The sequence below is a fragment of the Stegodyphus dumicola genome, chromosome X1 (genome assembly GCF_044657685.1).
Source record: "Stegodyphus dumicola isolate Sdum_Otavi_A_Nest chromosome X1, ASM4465768v1".
NCBI lineage: Eukaryota > Metazoa > Arthropoda > Arachnida > Araneae > Eresidae > Stegodyphus > Stegodyphus dumicola.
The window spans coordinates 252,564,702-252,580,926 of NC_140780.1; the positions used below are offsets into that span (position 1 = coordinate 252,564,702).

A 16,225-nucleotide genomic window follows, 5' to 3' on the forward strand; every position below is an offset into this window, starting at 1 on the left:
ACAACCAAATTATTGTCCAAATGCATTTAATTATAGAAATATTAATAAGAAAAAACATTAAGTTACTTTTACGCTCTGTATCTTATGATATCTAATTTTGGAACTTCAAGTGAGCAAAAGAAACTAAGCTTTCATGTTCAACACCTGTAAGATATTTAATATGAAATGTACCAACAATACAGTTTTGAACGGCTTTAGAAAATATCTAAATAACTGATCATGTTTTTTCTACTAAAGTTAAAACTTAAAATTGATAACAAATGTCCAACGCTGCTTATGGGACACCAATTAACACAAAGCATTTAAGTTAACAAACATACCATTTAAGTTACGCTTCCAAAACTTCTGCTCTAATGTATTCTTTTCTGCCTAGTAGCCGCTTTAAACAGATAAATCAAATCACTCACCATTTCTCATTAGAACAGCAGCTGCAATACACGATTTAAAGAATTTGATAAATTGCTGGGTCAACAGAAGTCCACCGTTGCTGATCCTTGCTCTCTAAATTCTAATTGCACTTATTGCTTAAACTTAATTTGATTTGCATTCACTTGCAAGATAATGGGGAAAAGATTATAAAAGAGGAATGAATTAAAAGTAAATGGTTATTGAAATAAACTTTGAAAATTGTTGAAATAAACTTAAAAGATTTTTCCTCAAACATAAAAAAAAATGATATAATGTTCCAGAAGATAAGATATTGTTGCAACTAACGTAAGTTTGAAGTTTAGGAAGATAGTTGTTAGTTTAGTGAAGTTTTAGAACAGCGGTTAAAGGATGTTTTTGATAAAATTACATTTCCATTTATTATATATATCATTTTCAGTTTTTGCCGTTATACAATGGAAGTAATAACGATCTTAAAACGTTCTCAAGCAGCCTCTTTAGGTCTTAAATATAAGAGGAATTGATGTTAAATTTTATTATGTAGAGCTAGGGGATTTCCTATTCATTTTCAAACAGAAAATTTGAATTACTATTGAATAAAATGTTTGATACATTTGCAGTGTAAACTAAAATACTTAATATTGCTACAATTACTCAGTGTTTAATAAAACACATGAATTCAGCTTATATGGCTTCAATAGATCTCTAAGAACTAATTTTATTTTTTAATTATAGGACATAACAATTTAAGAAGTGTTACAGCATCCTTTGTACGCAAAGCGTTATCTATACTTTAGATTTAACTTGGAATTTTAAAGCAGTTAGCGATAAGCTCTTATTAAATACTCTTTCCTTTCAAACCGTTAAGTACTCATTTTCTTTTACAGAATTAGTTGTTTACGTATATATCGACTGTTAATGTTCCTGAGTCTTTTCCTTGTAGTTAACTTGTGATTTAAAGTATTTTTGTGTTATTTCCATTTTACTTTTCTCTTTACGAAGGATTTTGAGCAGCTGTAGTAGATCTTTAATTGCAGCAAAATTACGCGTGATAAACATGATTTTCATGAGTCGCCATTTCTGTCACCAGTTTTACTATCAGAAATTTAATGACGAAGAAACTAGAAATTCATTTACAACAAAAGATAATAAGTTATGACCATTTAATTTCAGAAATGTTGTTTAAAAAGCACCTGCACGGAATGGATGACTAGTGGATATCATCACCTTCAAGGTTTTCCCCTTGTATCTCTACACGTTTACCTAATAGTATTCCCATTTCTGGAAACAGGCCTAGAATTCATTTTTTAGAATGTTGCTGAGTACCTGTCTTTTCCTAGATATACATCAGGAAATATTATGTTTAAAAATGGGCTTTTAATTTTGAAATTAGCCATTAAAATTAGCCAAAAACACAATGAGGTATGCCAGTTGAACAGGTAGGTAATGTCTCTTTTTTCCTCCAAAACGTCTTCCACAATGAAGTGAATGCGAGTGAGAAGCAAAGACTTGACAGAAAACTTTCTCGTGACACATTATTCAGTTAAAATTAGTCTATCTACTTCTTGATTTATTTGTAATTCTTCAGCTATAAATCTCACAACTATAATCCTTTTTAATTATATCGCAATTTTGTTAGGTTATTTGCTTCTAGTATCATCCGTCACATCTTCTAAATTTGATTACATTTATTATTTGATCCCATCATCTATATTATTGAATTGTACTTGATTCCTTACAGCTTTTAAGCGCCCTTTACTTTTTCATAGCAACATTTTAAGTACCAGTTCAAATATTCGAATGTTTCGGTAGCTTTTATTAATTTTTGGGCAAAATTTGACAAGACCCGCTCTAAATTTTAATCGCCCATTTTGACGTGGATGTGAACACAACGATACCTATTTTCTTCTCATGCGTTAACTAATATCTACTTTTATTAGCTTGAGATTTAGGTATGTATATATTCACGCATATTGAAAAAACTGCTAGCGAATTTTGATAAAATTACTTCACGGATAACGTTATGCAGCCGTTATGGGAATTAAAATATCATAATTTGTATCGTACACAAATATGCAGCAAAATTAATAACGAATTCGTGCAGGGACTGTTTAGATGATACAACATTTTTCATATAAAAAGGGAAAAGTAGTTTTAGTAGTGTTCCTGTTCATCCAAAGAGCAATGTTAAATATTTATTGCAAACTGGAATCGTAAATTCTAGAAATATTGTTCCATCTATAAAATTTTGTACTTTGCCTGCACATTTTCAATAGCCAGTAATACTTGTTGGAAAATAAAGTACATTTAAGGTAATAATAGATATATTTGGTATTCCAAATGAAAGAAAAAGGATTATTTTAGTAATGAAGATATTTTTATTGAAAAATGTAAGAAGAAACTTGCGTGTTGTAAACTCATTTAATCATAAAACGTTGGCGTTATATTATAAATAAGCATTCCATTTATTTTAAACCATTTTTCACATTATTTAGGGTCTTTTGACTCTGAAGCCGAAGACCTAGCAGCCGATGAACAAGTAGCTAAGCTTTTTGAAGCAGAAAGACTGGAAGGAAAGGTAAGTTTATCATTAAATAAAGATAAAATTTGTAGATTCGTTCTTTACTTGAATGGGTTCCTGTTTATTAAGTTTTTGAGCGAAATGTGCACATATATTCTACACTTTAGTACTTTTTCCAGCATACGCTAATTATGGCCATTAACTTTGCCACTTGTTTTTATTGCTGATTTGTATCGTCAATGATGATAATAACAGACTGCTATTAAAGAGAAGAATGCTTAGAATTTTGTTCAGTGTTTACTTAAAGTTTTCTGAGCATAGTCAGAAACGATGTAACATCAGCTTCTTAGATTTCGCTAGAAATTAGAACAGACTGGGCTGGATGCATAAATGCGCTAGTTAATTGTGTGAATGACGACATTACTATGATATTCTCGTGGATATCAACGTTGGAACTTAGAAAATGATATCGTTGCAGAAGTGCTACTTATAGTTTCGATGCAGAATAGCTGCTCTAAATGCGCTCGTTAATTATGTGATGATGACACTATTATGATTCCCTGGTAGACATCAATCCCGCAACCTAGAGGATAATATCAATGCAGAACTGATAATGACTTTATAACTTTTGTCACAGTATATAAAATGGGTCATTGTTCATTATCTCCAAACATCATGTAATTCAAGCCCACAAAATAAAAGACTGAAATATTAAGTTCACTGAAAATTAAAGCGAATTATTTCAGTCTTTTGCACTTGCTGTTGAAACGTTGTATGCCAACTCGCAGCATTGCTCGAGCCCATTATTTAACAAAGACCCACATTCTCAACGAATATCTTGTACTTGTTTCTGACATAGTGCCTTCCAATGATGATCATAACTTATCTATTGCTGCTCAAAATTTTCAAAATATATTTAGCAATATGTCAAGAAAAATCACGGACTGTGTTATGAAAGTTTGTAATGAAACAAAATGTTGCAAGAAACTCAATGATATCTTTAAACGAGTGTTATAACTTCATAATTAAGAAACCTCTAGTGGCGAAGAAACTAGACAAGAAGCATTAAAATGAATTAAAATGTTCAAAAGCAAAGAATCAGAAGTGTTGTCTCAACTGGAAGAAGAAAGACCAGAGCTATACTTCTCTCATTTTTGGTAAACTATTCGTTAAAGTACACATATTCGTACCTGTTTGGAATGCCTTTAAGTATAACTGTCTAATTATTTTTTTATTTTACATATTTTAAGCAATATTTATAATTAATTTTCCTTCATAAAAAATAGCTATATAACTGCAGCAAGTACGTGAATGTTTAACTAATAATCGAAATATCTTTTCAAATATAAATTAAACAACAAGTAAAACAATATATATAAAAGTTATATATGAAAAGGACAAAAATGTTACATATACGGTACAGTTCATTCCGTTACCACGGATTATAAAAAAATCGATACAATTTAAAGTAAGTTAATAAACTTTAGATTCTTTCTGGAAGACGATTTTGAGACATAAATGTACTTTTAAATGTGTATGATGAGAAAACTTTTAAAACAATGATACATTCACCCCATACAAATTCAAAGAAAAGGAGAATTCAAAATACGCCATGAGTATAAGAAAAACAACAGCTTTACTGTCAAATGTTGAAGACACTAATCGCTTTAGAACATCCAAGTTTGAAAGTAACTTTCTGCACGCACAGCTACAGAACACAGCACTTAATCATAAGCACTTGAAGTCTACGTGCATTGAGGCGGTGAAATATTAATGAGGAAATTTCTAAGATATGAAGCCATTCTTTTATCTTGATGACAGCATTGATTTCTGATGAGATATTTTTTGTTCACTTTATGGGATAAGATATTTGAAGATTTTATGCCGTTTCTCTCTTAATGGAGCTGCCATCCTCCCAATCGATGCCAACACTTAAACTAACTGTAAACTAACTGAATGCTCTATTTCTTTCTGCAAATAAAATACGAGTATAATGCAAGCGTTATCAGACGCTTAGTCTGAGAACAAAACTGAAAGGAGAAAGTAAAATTTGAGTCTCTAAAAGCTGTACTATTTGTGGTAAAATAGGAAAAACAGAAATTCGATTTCTTGCTTTGATATCATAAAGTGATGTTCAGATCTAGTTATCGAAAGTAACTCATTTATTTAAACTGACAAAGGAATTTTTGTTTACAGATTTCTTAAGTTTTTGGTAGTCTTAAGTGCATATTTCTTTCGCTTTTTTTCGCCATTACTTGATTAATGTTCGAGAAATTTCTTTTGCAGCGCGCCCAGACAAATCTGTAAATGCCTCTTACCTGTTTTACTGTTTCCATATGGCATTTTACTATTATTTTAAATTATGTCTGGATATTTTCAACTAGAGAAAAATGAAATTTAAAACTCATGCTAGAAGTGTGTTATCCAGATAAAAAGGCCATTGGAAAATTTTTTAGACTGACACCATTTTTCTTTCCCGATGTCAGGTAGGGTAACCCTGTTGTAGATTTGTGAAAAAAAATTTTATTTAAAGATTTCTAAAGTTTTACATAGTCTAAATACATACTCGATTCGCTTATTTACCTAATACTTGATTAATCTTCAAAAAGTTATCTTTTTACATCTATGCGTCTGAATCTGCAGTTCAACAGCCATGAATTTCAGTATTTGGGCTTGATGACTGAAAACGTCAGAGACGTTTTGCGTCTTTGAGAGTATTATCTCTCTTTGCATATTTAGATACATAATTATTTATTTCAGAAAATTACTTAAAATGAATTAATTCTTATGAGGAACTCAATTTCATCAGAGAAATCAGACGTTTCTTCACAAAATGAAAGTTTTGCTGTATTTTTAATTATGTGCTGTTTGTTTGAAAATCGTCAAGGAAACTTTTTCTACTTCAAATTTCTTTACAGTTATGCCTTTCTGATAATTCCCTTGAAAACCAAGGGAGCAATTCTTGTTGAATTATTGAATTATTTTATCTTTCATAGCTTATAAGTTTAAATAAAGCATTTTAATTGTAGATTTTCATATTATAATTCGCGGAATATAATCTTCAACTAAAGCTGATTTCAACAAAGGAAAGTTCTAATAAACGCATGAATTTGTAAATAAAATAGTTTAAGTACTTTAAAAAATAAATGTGAACTGAAATTACAGCAACGCCCTCCAGACCGACACTATACAAATTCCAAATAAATCTACTTATATAAAAATAATCTTAAATTAACACGAGGAATGACGAAAGGTAACTTCTTCCTTAGATTAAATTAAATGATGGCATTATAGCAAACTACTCTTCTCTTTCAAATACTAAAATACTAGATCAGCTAGCTAAAAAGTTTTCTTCACTTGTTCCAGTGTTTGCTAAAACAACAGAGACAAATAGCCAAAGCATTGAATTAATGTAATCGAATTTCTCATTTACTTATTCTGTAAGCAGTTAAAGGTGTCCTTCTCACGTGAGTTAATAGTCAGTTAGGAAACTGGGATGATTTGAGTTTGATTCCTTGCAAAAATCTAGCTAAGTTGTTTAAAATTCTCTCTTTTCTTATACAAAAATCCTGTAGTTTATGCTTGCTTTTAGTTTTTTGCTCCTTTTATATAATCTTTAATTTACATATTTCTCGGGCGAGGTGGAATAGAAGATGGGGCAAAATACAGCCTAAATGCCTAACTGGTTAGCTAAATTATAGCTGCTTGTTTTTGCAGATTTTCACTAGTGAATGAGAGTATAAGCATATAAAAATCTTTACATGCACTGCAAAAGTGTGTTGCCTTTCAATAATGCTCAATGTTCTGAGGTCAGGCCATTTAGCATCTTTACTGAAGACGAATATTCCCCTAATGTGTTTTTCCATAACTAATTGATTTTTTTAATTTAGATATGTGCTTTCAGTTGTACTTATAATAAAAACAATTCATGTTTTATTTTTTATGGAATAATTCATACATGCAAATATTTAATAACTCATAATTACTTCCCGATTGCTACTTAAATTTCAGAACCAAAATTTTTTGACCGCAAGCTCAACTTTGCCTCCAGCGCCTACACCTGTACCTGTGTCAGATCTCGCACCAATACCTAGCAACGAAGAAATATTTGGTAAGTACATAAATATCATTAGAACTGCTTTTTAAGTATGTTATCCAAAATATCTTCTTATGACTTTTTTTATTGTTGCCACTTAATGTCTTTCAAGAACTGTGGGAAATGAAAATCACTAATGCAGTTTTTCTAATTCATGTCATCCTCCTTGCATTCGCGCTAATCAGAATGATTTTTTTATTTGATTTTTAGTTGATGTTACTTACATACATAAAAACTGTGTGTTATCAACAAATGAATGGGAGAATTAAATTTGGAGTCAATATTTTGGATTTTTAACGATATTTTGTTGAGATGTAGTTCAAATTATGATTTTAGTTACAAAATATTATCCAGATTGCAGAAGAGTAACGATGAACATTTTTAATTCCTTTAGAGTTAAAACACAAGCTCTTAAGATAAAAATATTAAACCAATAAAGGAAACCACTCAGTGTTGTAGAGTCATTAAGTTTTCTGAAGATAAAGAGTAGACGTAAAGAATTTGCAGTGCCTTCGCCGGGACTCGAACCCTAGACCTTTTGAAATACGCGTAGAATACGCTTCCGATTACTCTATAAAGGAAGGTAGGAAGAGGGAAGAAAATAACTTATAAATTTAACCAGATTTTGAAAACTTGCTAGAGTTAAATCTGGTCTCCATCAGCTTTCGGTTGATCAGTGTCTGCATTTATTGATCGATCTCAGCCAATGTACTGTGATCCGAATGCTTCTCGGAAGTTTTTAAAATTTCAATATGTACAACATTTCTACGATTTAGCCTGAATATCTTGTACAGTCATCACTGTGCGCAAGGATCTGATTCCTAATTCAAGCAAAGAAGCAAGACGTTTCATTATGGACGATTCCAAATTCCTCGTAATTAAACTAGCCAAGGAAAGCTAGTAATATAAAGAAAACAAATTTGATATTTTTTGACATAATGTGAAATGTGCACCCTAGGGTTTCCGTCGCTCTTGAGAACAGACAATTAATCCCCATTTTTTATATTTAAAGGCTGCTGAGAGAAAACGATCGTTGCAGAAGCCCTAAGTTAATGGATGAGATCTAGTGTCACACCAAAACTGCGCTACAGCTGAAGATACAGCAGTTTTTATGTAATTCACAATGTTACTTCCTCTTACTTCATTGCTAGATTTAGAACCCTATGACTGTTTTTATATACCGATTGAAATTATTGCAATCATAATACAAACTGTAACATATCTACATTAACGCAGGACCTTACTGTTTGAAGCGAATTGTATCAAATTTATTTCAAATTTTTAAAATTCCTGAAGGTCTTATATGATTTCTTTTTAATGTTATTAGTAAGTCTTTTATATATTTAGCTCAATATATCATTGTTTGGACATTGATTATGCATTTATTGGGAAGTATAATTGTTTTATGAAGACTCTGCAGGAATGTCTTCCCGATCAAAGGTGGGTTGAGGTGGAATTGCTAAGTTATAATTCAGTGTTAAGTTTCAGATTTTACTGTACCAATGATTTGCTTATGCTTGCCTGAGAACGAGATAATTATGGACGGGCTATCTTTATCTCATACCATGGTGTTTAATTAAGAAGCTACAACAGCTAGAGAAACTTAGTATTGTTGACAATGTTCTCCATTATTTTATGCTACCCGTACTGTAACTAAGCATGTCAGTGCTATTTTGCCACTATTTATGCAACCTTCTTTATCATATTACAAATAGAAAATTTCATTTCATTTAAAAACGTCAGCTCAATGCTTAGATACACACCAGTACTGCTCATCCAGAGCTTCATGCGTAATGTCGACACCTTTTTGTCGACAGCCCAGTTGCCGACCTGTCTTTGATCGTATAAATGCTTGAATAAGGAGCACGTAATCTACTTAGAATGCTAATTAATTTATCAGCAAATTGGTCAATATATGGGACTTGGCAAATTAGGATAATATATTCTCACTAATTGCTAGTTACTATATCTGTACGTATTGTTGTTACATATCAGGATATTATATGCGCACAGGCAGCTAATTTCTATATCTATACTGTGACATCTAGTTATTATAGCTGAGCCAGAAATGGCACATTATTGACATTTTTCTCTTATGTAGGGGGATCGCTTCATAACGATCCCTCCGGCAGAACAGTGCCGCACTCTTATGCAGGTTGGACCCTGTATAAAAAGAGCGATATCTTCATAATGATGCCACGGCATAAAGAAGCGTGAAAGAACTGAAGATCAGTCTCTCGCAGTTACCACAACACTTATGGCAAACCGAAGTTTTTAATAAACGTGCACATCTCCGTTCTTTTTCGGGAATAGCCAGCTTTGCTTTCTGGAAGCGCAGATTTCAAACGCTGACTAAACTAAAACAGTGTTTCCCAAACATAGGTTGCGTCGTGAAATAATTTTCGTTGAAGTATATTTAAAAAGAGAAGCTATATAGAAAAGTAAAAAGCTGAAAGATATTTAGAAAAAATATTCATTATCAATCAGTTAAAATACTTTTTTTCTTCAGGACCACATTATTATTTTTTTTTCATATAGAGCAACATTTTTCTAGAGAATTCTTAGAAATCAATTTTCTCTTTTTTTGCAGAGAGTTCGCAGGTCGCAAAGCTAAATTTTGGGAAACACTAGAATGAAACAAATATTAAATTGGGGAGGGGATTCATAATATGGCAATAATAATATTGAAATGCTTTTTTATATTTGAAATCGACATGTACATTGATAGCAGAAAGAAAAATCAAGCAGGATATTTAAACTACTATATAAAACGTATGAAAAACTGAATATTTGATAGCATATAGAAGATGTCGTGTATATTCTTTTTGGATTCCAAAACGAAAGATTTAAGTAAAAAAATATGTTATTCGTACTTAACCCATATGTGAGCAGCAGTTTGTCAGTTCGGGGAAGACAAAGTTTGATTTATTAAAATAGCTGAGTCCTCCTTCGACAAGCACAACCTCAAAAATTGTTCTGATTGACGAAAATTTCACCCCTCTGCCGGTTCTGCTTTTTGCATGAAAGTACCGGCACCTTTATGTCATTTCACCATTTTTCATAAATGGTAGGCAGCTTTATAACAATTCAGCGTTTTTCATAAAAGTGCCGAAGAGTTATTTCTTCCCCTGCTAAATTAATTAATCAGTAACTGAAACCACAATTTTATTTACATAAGAATTCGCTCAACTTTGTGTAAAAAACGTCGAATTAGTAATGATCAATTTCAAGCAAGAAGGTGATCTTCAGTTTATGCACGCTCTCCTATGCTACGGCATCGTTATGAAGATTTTTGTCTTTTCGAACACTGGTCGACTTACCTAAAGGTGCGGTACCGTTATGCAAAGAAACTGTTATGAAGGAGACCCAAAAGTAGTTGTTTTTCCTAAATCAGCATAACTCCTAATGCTTACTAAAATTATGAAGATTTTAGTTGTTGTTGTTGCTCGTATAAGCAGCTTATATGAATTTTCATCAGGTCTAGATTATTCCTACTGAGTGTATTTTTTAACCCCTTGAAGAAATGTTGTTTACAATCATTGGTATATGCTTTCTGTTTCATGCAGAAATTAGAAATGCAAGAAAATATTATTGTCAATAGAGGATGCATAAACTCGTTCATTTATCTTCGATGTTATAAAACTACGTTGCTTATTATCTCAGCTTTGATCATTTAAAAAACCATTTTATCTGGAGTTTAAACAGTATTTTGCAGCAAATGTTATTTTTTACCATGAATGTATAGTGTTGCGAGGCCCCAACTTGTCAGCAACAGTGGTAGTGACTGCTATGAACTGTAAATTACACAAACTCGTAAGAAAGGTTTAAATCCCTTTTTATTCCACTTTAGAAATAACATCTGCGTTCACTTGACGCTCACAAACTACGCCGACCCGGCGATTTAACAAAACAGAAATGTGAAACTAAAAAATAAATGACAGGATGAATAAATAACGAGATCACTACCTACGAGGCTCTAAAATCGTAACTAACTTAACCGCGTTCTAAGATACAGCTGAGATTCAGCGAGCTTACTGATTAAGCAGTTGAAGATTCAACGAACTGCCGAAATAGGCACACAGGCCGAAACGCGCAGTTCTTAAATTTCTACCTAGCAACCTTCACGCTCGCGATTCAAGAAGCACACATACAAACTCGTTTCCCTTCTACTTAAATTCAACTTACTTCTGCTAAAATTTGAGAGCCCACCAGCGGCCGAGCGGTAAAGTCGGTGAACACTGGTAGTTCGGTCCGAGGTTCGAATCCCGCGAACGGGCTGGCTGCATGGGCGTTTTCGTGGATTTCCCCATGTGTAACGTGTATACGAGCCAGTTTCCCTTAGAAAGTTCTCCACGAAAGGCATCCCTCCCCTTAGGCAGATAGCCCTAGTGTGCTTTGCCATAATTAAATACACCATTGCTAAAAATGCTAAAATTTGAATACTCTGCGCGTTCTACTAGAATTTACATACTCTGGCATTGGCAATTCTAGGGGAAAGTAAAGGCTTGACAGGAAAGATAGCTTAAAATTTAATGTTAGTTAAAATAAATATAAACCCTACAAATGTGATAAGCTTAGTAGGTCGATTATAAAATTTCTTACTTCTTGTGTATACTACAGTCTTACAACACAAGATTTCATAAGTGTAGAAATTTTATAATAATATATACTGATTTTAAATATAGAAAATTTAATTATATTTTAAAGCTAATTTATTCCAAATTACAGACACCAAACATCACTATGCATTTTTTTCTTTAAAAAGTATTTTTTATATATATTTTTGTATTTTTATGTTTATACATAACTGCAATTAAAAAACAAAATATAGAAACGAAGACGGAGTTACAAAATCAAAATTTGTTTTTAATTGAATTTTAGTTTTACTTATTCAGTTTTGAAAGTTGTCAACAGTATTTATTGTTTTTATTAAGAAGTGAAGTAAAATAATTTTATGAGTTTTATAGTTGCTATTTTTTATTTTAAAGAAATTTTAAGGGTAAACCTTTCTTCAAAGCCTTAAACTGTAATCTTTTGAACTGCAAATGTTTCTTCGTTTTTGATACAGATGAATACATGTTTTGCATCCTTGATAAAAAAAAAAAAAAAACTAAATTATTACTCAGCATACTCAAAGGCTTAAATGTGCTAAGAAATCATAACTTGCAATTGTTTATCACAGTGTGTGGTAAGTACTGCTTTCATTTTAGCTGCTTTTACACCCCCAGAACGAAAAAAAATATTGTAGATGGTAGATAAGCTATCTTCGAGATATTTTTTTTTAATTAGAGGTAAAATCTGAGTGCGCGACTATACACGAGAGCGATTAAATATACGAGAGAATATGGTAGCTTTAAAACTTTATAATTAACTATTCAGTTGCAGTTCGAAACAAAAAAATTTTAATTCTAAAAACGCGTGCTAGTAAATTAATTGCACGTTTTAGTAAGAATTTCAGAATAATTGATATTAAATCAGCATTTAAAATTAATCTATTTCACTGATAAATTTTAATGATTGACTAGATTTATTATACTGCTTTATAATTTTTCTACAGTCAGTGCTTGCTCTAAATCGCTCATTATAATGATCATTCTAGAACAATGATTTGTGTAATGCCCTAGATATTTTACCACCTATGCTATGTTACTTTTACATCTGATATAAGTCGCTCAACCGGAATAGTGTTTAGCGACGCTGAGCGCCGTACCGAAGGACCCAGGTTCGATTAGAAACCTGTAAATGTATAGTGGCTTTACGGCATTATGATACTCTAAACACGCTACTAGCTGAAAGTCCTGTTGAGAGGTTGATGGTAGAGAAAGAGGAGTGGGAGACTCTCGGACCCATACGTCCGGCGTACTGTTCGTCAAAACTGGGAGGGGAACTGAGCAAAGTCGTACTGTCACCTTTATAGTGCTCAACGCTCTCGCCGTGGCAGTCTTGCACTCCTTGCCACGGTGAATTTCCTCGTATGCTTATTCTGATGTTACTGTCAGACAAGTGAAATAAGTCACAACAACAACAATGTCTGATGCGAGACTGCCTGAATCATGTGTAACTAAGAAACATCTAGAGCATCTTTAACAAAGAGCAAAATGAAGAACCTAATGGACAAGAATGTGACTGATCCTTTAATCCAGGAATGAAAATATAAAATTGGGTTCTGCCTCTCTTGCATTTTCAGGAGACCTTCAACTTAAAACACAAGGTCAGTTATAAATTTTCGAAGCTCCTAAAATGCTAGACCCATCACATATGCTTTTTGTATAACGCCATAAATCTATCTATCTAAAACATGTATTTTGTGAAGAAAAGACTGGAATGTTAGTTAAAGTGATATCTGGTATATATTTAGATTTTGAAGAGAAAATGAAATGCTCTTCGCCAATATTTTAGGTACAAAAAACTTTCTCTGTTAGCGATTGGTAAACACAAATACATTATGCTCTCAAAAGGTATTGAAAACCTTAGATGTTACTCTAAAGAAATAATGCAAAGTAACGGAGGAGTGCAAGCGTTTTTGAGAAAGGTTGAAGTAAAATAATCATCATAATTAACAGTTACGTTGAAGTGTTGAACCGACATGGATAGCATAATTGTCAGTCCTTTTGTGTTGAACCTTGCTGCGAAATGAATCCAAAATGTTTTTACCGGTTTGAGTAAATGAGATGAATGCGAGTTTTAATATGTAGCGATTCTCTTTCCTTGTTGCAGTTAATACAAAAAACTGCTGTTGAAATTCAGGTTATTATTAAAGCCTTACAAGCTCTTGGTACCTATCAGCTTTCACTTTGTTTATGTTCGTAGACAAGGAAAAATTTGGAAATGAGAGGGCTGATGCTCTAGCAAAGCTAGCGACGGAAAGTCACGTTGATTTAAATCTCCATATTCCATTCTCTCACTAAAATCGCTTTTCAGTTTTCTACAGATCTTAGATGAAGTCGAATTTTGTCAGAATATGACCACTTTAAGAACTATTTAAAACGTTTTGGGCTTGCTTCAAGTGCTTTGTGCAGCTGTGGTAATGGTGATGAAGATATAAACTATGTTCTTCTTGAGTGTGTTCTTCATGCCCAACATGTGAAGATACTTCAGACCACTTTAAAGCACTTGGTTTGTCTTGGCCACCGATTTTTTCTGAATATTTACGGACTAAAACGACAGTTTCTGCTTTTCAGAATTTCATTATCAGTTTAGATCATTGAAATATTATTTTATTACTTTATTTTAAATTTTGCTTTATTTTCCTATTTTTTACCTATTTGTTTTTCCCCATTCCTTTTTTCTCCCAAGTGCTGTTGGGCTTTTGATTATTTATTTCATTACTGCTATACTTAACTGTGTAAATGTATTTTTCAGAACACGAGGAGATGAAATTAAAGTTTTAAAAAATAAAACTGTAAGAAAATATGCCGTTTTAGCAATACTTTAAATAGCAATTTTAAAATGTTCCATTTATTAGGTCAAGATATATGTTTTGCATCAGCTTGCCCCGTTTTAAGTTTCAAGTTTCTTTTAGCAACAACAGAATGCAAAACAATTCAGTGCAATTGTCTTACCAACCTAATTAGCACGGCTTTCTCCTTTTTGTCTTTATTTATTTAGCTTTCCGACGTAAATTATTCGTAATTCTGAATAGAAATGTGAAATGATTTGGCGATTTTAAATTTTGTATTATTCCTTGCAGGAAAGATCGATGAACTGAGGAGAAAGCATGCTGTTGAAATGGCTGATTTTGAAAAGGCACAGACAATCAACAAAGCCCGTACAACGCAAGGTTTACAGGAGAAGTTACAAGCAAGAAGAAGTCGCAGAAGTCGGATGCAAAACCACGAAAAAGAAATTGAAGCATTACAATCTGCGTGATACTTTAAATGTCTGAAAAAATGTGCGCTTTCATAGAACTGTTCCTCTGATTTTAAATATAGAAAACTTAATTATATTTTAAAGCTAATTTATTCCACAACATTATTTTAAAACACAAACTTAAGATATATACAAATTACCTAAATTAATATATCTCTAAAGTTAAATAAATATTAGTTACTATGTTTGCATTTAATATTTACACAATTTAAATTTGAAACGTGCTTTTGCTTACACAAATTTTATTAAATTTACTATTATATTTACTCTCATCTGCATTTACACAATAACTTACGCAAGTAAAAAGGTTTTGTGAAAACCAACACTTTTATTTGCTTTGACAGATTTTTTTTCTTTATTTCTTTGGTCAGTACCTGAAAATATACTGAGGAGATTTATTTAGCATTTTTCATCACTGAAGTTCCTGTGCTCTGAAAACATCTAATATTTTATAAATGTTGCGATTAATGTATTAAATTATATGTGGTTCCCTACAATGAATGATTGTGATATTCTAATTTCATGGATAGAAAATTTCTACAAATTTAGATTATATAGGAAACGTTATTCAGTTGTGTTATTTAAAAGTGAGAAGATGTATTCCTACAATTAGCAATACAAACATTTATGGTCCTGGAAAGATGAATTTAACACAATAAAAAAATGGAAATTGTTTTTACCCAGAGTTCATGTTTATGTTTAATACAAACGTATAATTAATTATGTCTGAAAAAAGAAACAGCAAAAACGAAAAGTCATATTATCATAAATATTACTAAAAATTTGAAATTTAATTAATATTTTAACTGAAGATATTAAAGAAGAATTATTATTTAATAATAATAATTTTCTTTGGACCGTGATTCTTCTCTTTTCCTCAGATTTATGCTACATTATGGTCCAAATGTATTGAGGACGTCGATCAAAGAGTGCCGTCTACTAATCAGATAGTAATGTGTAACTACTTTTACCATTTGAAGTTTATAAACCAAAATATGAATTCATATTTTTTGTGTCTCCGCGTATCCAGACATGATTAATTTAAGACAGGTCTCCGGGAATGAATATTGGGATTTCATGAGGTTTCTGTATAAAGAGTGTATTTAGGGAAAATGAAGGGGCTTTTATTTGTGAAATTCAAGAAGTTTGCGCTCATGTGCGTTATGTACATATGTCTCATTGTATATGAGGCCACATACTTTGTAAACGGTTGCAAAAATCACATAGCTGTCAAATTTCGATCTGTCAACATCTGTGTGATAGCAACAAGTTCGAGATTATCCTAAAGTCAGGTTCCAGCGAATCCAGTAAATACAAACGGAAGATGATGAGTTATAGAAGTAGAATGTTTT

General features: G+C 31.9%; 1 protein-coding gene across 4 annotated transcripts in view; it reads left to right on the top strand.

The window, feature by feature from the left end:
- LOC118181362 (uncharacterized) overlaps positions 1-15,058 on the top strand; it is a 193,824-nt gene extending 178,766 nt beyond the window's left edge. For all 4 annotated transcript variants that reach the window (XM_035350492.2, XM_035350493.2, XM_035350490.2 and 1 more), the window contains exons 11-13: positions 2,883-2,965; positions 6,920-7,019; positions 14,695-15,058. In XM_035350492.2, coding sequence (XP_035206383.1) covers positions 2,883-2,965; positions 6,920-7,019; positions 14,695-14,873 — 362 coding nt within the window. In that variant the 3' untranslated portion in view covers positions 14,874-15,058. The remainder of the gene's footprint in view (positions 1-2,882; positions 2,966-6,919; positions 7,020-14,694) is intronic.
- The last annotated feature ends 1,167 nt before the right edge of the window (positions 15,059-16,225 follow it).